This window comes from Poecilia reticulata, linkage group LG1 (assembly GCF_000633615.1).
Source record: "Poecilia reticulata strain Guanapo linkage group LG1, Guppy_female_1.0+MT, whole genome shotgun sequence".
Classification (NCBI taxonomy): Eukaryota; Metazoa; Chordata; class Actinopteri; order Cyprinodontiformes; family Poeciliidae; genus Poecilia; species Poecilia reticulata.
In genome coordinates this window covers 29,108,379-29,115,541 of record NC_024331.1, presented here as the reverse complement: position 1 = coordinate 29,115,541, position 7,163 = coordinate 29,108,379, and the positions used below count along the sequence as shown (strand labels likewise).

Genomic DNA, 7,163 nt, shown 5'->3' with positions numbered 1-7,163 from the left:
TCATGTGAGAATCACAAGCAAAACTTTTAGTCACAAACAAAACCTTAGAATAGCAAGAAAAGATTTCTGACAAGCGCATATATACGGAACCCTCCCCTCGCAAAACCTTTGCGTTCCCTCGCAATAATCTGCTCATCAGTTCATGCGGCATAATTGAATACTGTATGCCTTTCTTACGGTGGCCGCCGTAATTTCTGCTTTAATACAAGCTTATGTACGGTTTTCCCATGGACTATTGAGTCATTATCGCGGGGTAATAAGTCATCTGATTGTGTCTATTGTGTTCGTCTGAATGGTTTAAAGAGCTGCCGTTCCATCTGAACCTTAACAGACCTAAACATGCAGTAATTAAATCGATTTTCCATTAGTTTTTTGCACCAAAGAGTTAATAATAATAAACACGTTCTCACTGAGGCTCCATAAGAGCCATATGAATTAAATAATTATTGATATGACAGAAGCTGCGGCTTTGACACCTGGTGGTGGACGTGTCGATGTGGGCGTGACGTCATCAAGTATGAATGGGAAGGTTACTGGCTGCTGGCTCTGTGTGTCTGAGGAAGCGGGTGAGCGAGGTGGTCAGTCCTCGCTAAGTTTGGAGCATGATAATCAAAATTAAATAAATCGATAATTGTGACATAACAAAGAAGAGGTTTGGAGTTGATTGATACACGGAGAGATGAGATTCCCCGAGTTAACCCAGTGCTGCCCTCTACCACCATTAGTTTGCTAATAATAATACGTGTTTATTATTATTAACGCTTTGGTGCAAAAAACTGAAAATCGATTTGTTTACTGCATGTTTATATCTGTTAAGGCTAAGATGGAATGGCACTGAAAGCAGCTCTTTAAACCATTCAGACACGAACACAACAGAGACACAATCAAAACTGTAAGATGACTCAGAAATAGTCCAAATACTTTAGATGCATTTTTATTTATTTCCTTCTTACAGAAAATTTCTGTTTATATCATAGGTTTGTTGTGCCTTTCTATACTAAAGAAAAAGATATAAAACGTCAGATATTTCACAGAGATATTAACATTCATGGAAATCCCTTACATAACATTGTATTAAAGCAGAAAGTACGGCGGCAACCATAAAGGCTTACAGTATCAATTACGCCGCATGAACTGATCAGTAGATTATTGCGAGCGAACGCAAAAGAAAAAAAATCCCCATGTACCCTGGAGGGCTCCGTTGTTTTGCAAATAAAAAAGTTAACTTCATGAGTCAAAAATGTGTGATTTAAATTTTTTTTTAAGCAAAACTCAGTAGGCTTTTCTCATGGTGGCAAACATTAACAATTGAATATTTGCTTCTTTTTCTTTTTTTTTTTTCTGCAGTTCCACATTAAAGTTGGATGCAGCTCTGCTTTCCTGAATGGACCGTCTTCATCTCCACTGCAAGTGCAGCAAACAGGCAGCTCTTTATTATAGATTACAGTAAACTAAAAGGTTGCATTGTGCCCTTGTTTATATTTTTAATAGTGTAATTCTGTAAAGACAAAATATGTCTGGTGGTCTAGCTCTGATTTACATATCTTGCTAAATTGCGGGTTTGAATATTGCAATACTTTCCTATAACAAAATAGACCTGCAGAAAGAAATTACTAATAAAATATCTTACATATCCATAGTGTTATGCCCTATATAGAGATGTTCGTTAGCTTTGATTGTATATCTCACATTTTTGTAATTTATCATTGTTTATTAAACTCTGAAAGCTGTGTGGCTTTGTTCATATTCTGTCCTAGAATGCGGTTAGATGTGTCCTTTTTTTGTTGTCGAGCATCTGCCCCTTTAGTGGTCTCTGCACGGCCCTGAGGAGCAGCATCACACTCTGTTTGGGTCCCGATCTGACAGGACAGAACAGAGGAGTGAACAAGGAGGACGCTTATGAGAAGAAGAGCTGAAGTTGAATTGGGCAGCATAGCTGTAGTCAGAAGCCAAAATAAAAATAAATATTTCATGGTGTTGGATGGATGGTAAGACAGAGGAAAACCCATCAAATGTAGTTCAAGTTAACTAATGATAAAAATAAACTGATGATGAATTTAATGCATCAGTTTAAACGTAAGTATAGCCACCAGCTCTACATTGTAAACTTTAATAATATTTTCTCAAATGTTAATGTCAACTTTGAAACATTATGTCTAGTTATTTTTGTTCAGGCGCAGAAGTTTTACAGAATTAGAGCTGTGTGCTACGTAACTGTTTTTGTACCGCTTATAGCATCAGTTGTCAAGTTGTAACGAAGTAGAAACTATGTAGTAGTTTTTCTGTGCTGCAGCTACACTAAGCAAATTTATGATCTTATATTAATACAAATAATATGACATCAGTAAAATACTTAAATAAATTTTAATTGTCATTAACATGTTTCCCTATTGACTGAAGCTAAATTTAAGTTGCTTTTTTTCATGCATGTTTCTGCTTGGTGTTAAACTTTTCCTTCATTGCAGTTCCGGTGGAACTTCATGTTCTACCGGAACAAAAAGGTTCATTAGAACTGTTTGTTCTGTTAGCATAGATACTTTATATGTAACGCTGCCAAAAATAAAAACTTGAAACATTACCTGTAGTTACAAGAAACAAAGTAACTACATTCAATTGACCTTTACACAATGTTCTGTATGAATCCTTATSTCTCCAGAGCTGCTGCTTTATAAACCACAGTTCTCAGCTCAGCACACTTGGAAACATTGCTTGTTTCAACTTCTTTTCAATCTGCTTTGGAACAGGTAAGACTTTTTTTAATATGCAAAGGGAAAACAAAATTAACTGGGAAAAAGAGCATCTTTGTTTAGAATACACTCCAGCAAATACAAATATTGTGTGTTTATTGAGTTCTAAAAAATGTTTAAAGAAGGCAATTTTATTATGAATTTAATTTCACTTTGCCTATATTAATGTGGTGGAGGTGTGTGGCTGTTCCTTGAAATCAAAGATCTGTGGATCTCCAAAGTTTAATTTGTTGATTGTTCATTGCTGGGGATCAGAATTCTGGAAACCAAAAATGTTGTAGCTACCTCATAAGGTGACATCAAAATTATTGGGAATCACAACTCACTTCGATGTTTGTCTTATTTAATTACTACAAATTGTAATTCATAATTTATTATTAATTAATAAAGCCAAGCTCAGTATCTAATGTGGGAATGAATAAACTTTACACACAAGGAATGATCACTGATATGCTTATTTCTAATCGAGTCTGATAATTTATCAACTAAATAGCCAAACTTAACAGCTGAATTATTATGTGAATAACTTATTTAACTACGGGCATGTAACCCAGTAATTACATGCCAGTAACTACTGGGTTACATGCCACAAAAAGGAATATATTGAATAAGAAAATGGGGATCAAATCAGAATAATGAATCAGCTTCAATGTATTTTTTTCACAAATATCTACTGGCTGAACCTTTAGTGTTATCTAGAACTCTTTACTAATGTTTCACCATCAATAACTGCTGCTCCCATGAACAAATACGCTCTAACTCAAAAATGTGATATTTGCTTBCTCTAACACATGCAAAAATAAAAAATAACTGAACAGAGATACACAATGTAAAAATGTACATAAAAGTTGAAATGCATGTATGATTTAAATGCGTAACTGTTTCAATAAATATTTAGATGTATTTAATACATGGGTATGTAATAATCACAATATGCTTAAACAATATTTAACCAATAAGCCTGACTTTAATTCTGTTCAGATTAAAGTCCTGTGTTAGCAGCATATCCTGAATTTATTTTATCTGTCAGCCAAACCCTCCAAATTTCTATTTTTTATTGGCTCTAGCAGCCTTTATTTGAAAGCTTGACAGGAAAGAGGGTAATGAGATAGGGGGAAGACATGCAGCAAATGTCGCTATGCTGGGAATTGAACCTGTGATCACCAGCATGAGGACTAATGCCTCACTACATGGGTTGTGCTTTGCCGCTGCGCCACCACAGCACCCCAGATCCTCCAAATTCAATGGGTAATGGTGCTATAATCTTAAAATGAATGGCGCTGTAAACAAATGTTTACCCATGAATTAAATACATTTAAATATTTATTTAAACAATTTTCATTTAATTCATACATGCATTTGAACTTTTATGCACATTTTACATACGTATCTCTGTTCAGTTATTTTAAAGTTTTGCATGTGTTAGCATAACCCCTTCGGTAACACTTTATTTGATGGACAGGAATCATCAACTGTCAAAARAAATGTCATAATAGTTGTTAATTATTGAAATTTAAAATGTAATGTATCTTTGTGTTCTATTACATTACTAAATTTTGGTAATGAATTGGTTAATATCAGGTTGTCATAACAAAGACATATTGAATAATGTCAACTTCGCATTAAAAGTGTTCATGTCAGGTGTTGTCATGTCAGTCTTATGCACACCACTTCAAATAAAGTGTTAACTAATTTTCTTAGATGATGGTGTATAAATGAATCATAAAAATAAGGAAAATTCCATGCATTAGGTAAAAATGTATCTTTTTGCTTCTGACTACAGCTATGCTGCCCGATTCAACTTCAGCTCTTCTTCTCCTGAGCGTCGTCCTTGTTCACTCCTCTGTTCTGTCCTGTCGGATCGGGACCGAAGGAGAGTGTCTTGTTGCTCCTTTTGTACCAGGCCACAACYTGGTGGGGGAAGGTTTTGATGTAGTCACACAGCAGAGAAAAGCTGATGTGATTGATGTGAAGACTTACCTGAGCCCCAGCAAAACCTGTAAACTCTGCACTAACCCTCTTCAAAACGATGCCCTCCAAAAAGTAATTTAAGTACCTTGTAATGCCTTGTTGCTGAAAATGTGCTATATAAATAAAATTACCTTTAAGATGCATAAATAAACAGCTGCACATCTGACTTGAGGGATCAACAATAACGTGATTTTTCTTCATTTTAAGCTTCCATCTTCTGTTGTGGACTGGAGTTACGTCAGTCAATGCAGTCCTGACATCCACAGCAGACKTCACACCTCTCTTAGGTAGAGTATTTAAACCGGATTGTGAACACTGTAAAAGTTGAATCACATGATTAAACTAACAATTACTGAATTTTAWTTACATGGTACAATTACATGTTCCAGTCAACCKTGTCTGTTTATTGGGCCTTTATGTGGTAGACCAACACATAGTGGATAATTCTGAAGTGGAAGCTATACATGAAAAATGTGGTGTGCATTTTTACTGATATTCTGATACTTATTAATATATTCAACTGCAACCAGTTAGCTTCATAGGTCACCTAAAATAATGTAAAATCTTTTAAAAAATCAATAAAATTTATCTTTATTCTCAGTTAAGTTCACAGTTAAGGTCACACACAACATCATGAAGACCAAAGCAAAATATATTGTTAAAGTTTGAAGCAGAGTTAAGTTGTAAGACAAAATCCCAAACTTGGGACAAATCATAGAGCATGTCTAGTCTGTCAGCTTAAGGCAGTGGTTCCCAAACTTTTTCTCCTGGGCCCCTCAAGGTGTTTCCAAACTATTTCTGGGCCCCCCTATAGATTACAAATAACTGTCTGGTCGAACGATGTGTGTGAGCGACGGGGAGGTGGATTCTTAGAGACTCCCCGTTATACTCAGTCCCGACTCCAGACGAACAAGGGGGGGAATCAACTTTTTGGGGGGCAAAATGAATCATAGCTGAACATAGACAACAACAGTAGCCTACAAGCTACTTGTTAACAAGCTTAATTTGTGGGTTCACTCTTTGAGGTTGCGGGCCCACCACGATTGGTTCCCTGCCCACATTTAGGTACCTCAAAGGGTATGCACTCTCCCTCGAGATCAGGGACCACCTTGAGCAACAGGGACTATCTTTTATGGTTGGTGCGTGGTGTATACGGTGTGCTCCAGGGCGTCACCTCTTGGTTTGTATGTGCTGAGTGTGCTGCGTAGAATATGACTAGCATATTCCAGTGGGTGCAGTTGCTTCATCTGAGTTGGGCCCAGATGGAGCTTGTGGTGTTCTGTTATGTTGGTGTTCATAATCATAGGAGGAGGAAATTTTGGAGTGTTTAGTCACCGGAGGAGGGGGGAAAAAAGAAAAGGAAATTGGTGGTGGTGGGGAGGGGGTTGGTTTGTTGGGGGGAGGGGAGTTTTAGGGTTAGGTCAGAAAAAGGGTATGGTTAGGGTAAGGGTTAAGAATTGGTGAAGGTTTAAGGATGTGGCAGGAAGGGGCGCGAAGAAAAGAGAAGGGGGGAAAAGGGGGGGCGATAAAATGGGGGGGGGGTTGGTTAGGTTTAGGCAAGAAGGAGGGTGTGGTTAGGTTAAGGGTTAAGGATTGGTGAAGGTTCAGACCTGGTTATATAGTTATGTTATTTGGGGTTCTGTCTGTTCAGGTTTAGTTTTCCAAAAATTTTTTTTAGGTTTTTTATGGTTCTTAGGGTTTTTATGTTTTTATTGGTTTGCTTTTTTTGTTTTTGATGTTGGCCTTTCTTATAATTAGTTTTTATAGTTCGAGTCCTGATTCATTTAGCTTGGGGAATTTAATTCTTATCAAAAGAAGTATCCATATTTTTTGTGTAGATTTTGATTGAGCGGTGCTCTTTTCTAATTTATTATGTAATTATTCCAAATGTTTGTTTTCCTAGAATCCTTTCTTTTCTCTGCTATTTTAGGCTCCTAATCCTCACTTTTTCATTATATTTTGGGTTTCCTGGGTTCTGGTTGGGTTCTAATTTTCCTCTAATTGTAATAGTTATTCCTGTTCTTTATTTTAGTGTTCTCTTCTGTAAGCTTAATTTTAGGTCTGTTTGAGGTGTTTACGTGTTGTGAGTGTTAGCGGGGCTTCAGGTCCAGGTGCTGTATTGATATTAGCTAGCTAATCATCTTTTAGCTAACATTACCTTCATCCAACAGCTTTACTCAACTCAGTCTGTTAGTTTGGGGGGAAAACTGTTAAAAGTTCTTTGGGTTTTGCTGGTTTGCTGTCATGACTCTAATGCACCTGCGTAGCTCTGCACAACAGCAGCAGGTCTCCTTCACTGCTGCATAGATGTAAACCCAGTGGTGGGAAGTAACGAAGTACAAGTACGTCGTTACTGTACTTAAGTACAATTTTCGTGTATCTGTACTTTACTTAAGTAGATTTAATAATGGATACTTTCTACTTTTACTCCACTACATTTTACAG

The 7,163-nt window shown here is 36.7% G+C and overlaps 2 protein-coding genes across 2 annotated transcripts in view; both read left to right on the top strand.

Annotated features, from left to right (window-relative positions):
• LOC103470916 (perforin-1-like) overlaps positions 1-7,163 on the top strand; it is a 192,613-nt gene that overhangs the window by 118,053 nt on the left and 67,397 nt on the right. The gene's annotated exons all lie outside the window — the stretch shown is intronic.
• LOC103471480 (perforin-1-like) overlaps positions 2,658-7,163 on the top strand; it is a 23,677-nt gene continuing 19,171 nt past the window's right edge. Inside the window, exons 1-3 of the mRNA XM_008420512.2 lie at positions 2,658-2,744; positions 4,531-4,790; positions 4,926-5,005. Coding sequence (XP_008418734.2) covers positions 4,533-4,790; positions 4,926-5,005 — 338 coding nt within the window. The 5' untranslated portion in view covers positions 2,658-2,744; positions 4,531-4,532. The remainder of the gene's footprint in view (positions 2,745-4,530; positions 4,791-4,925; positions 5,006-7,163) is intronic.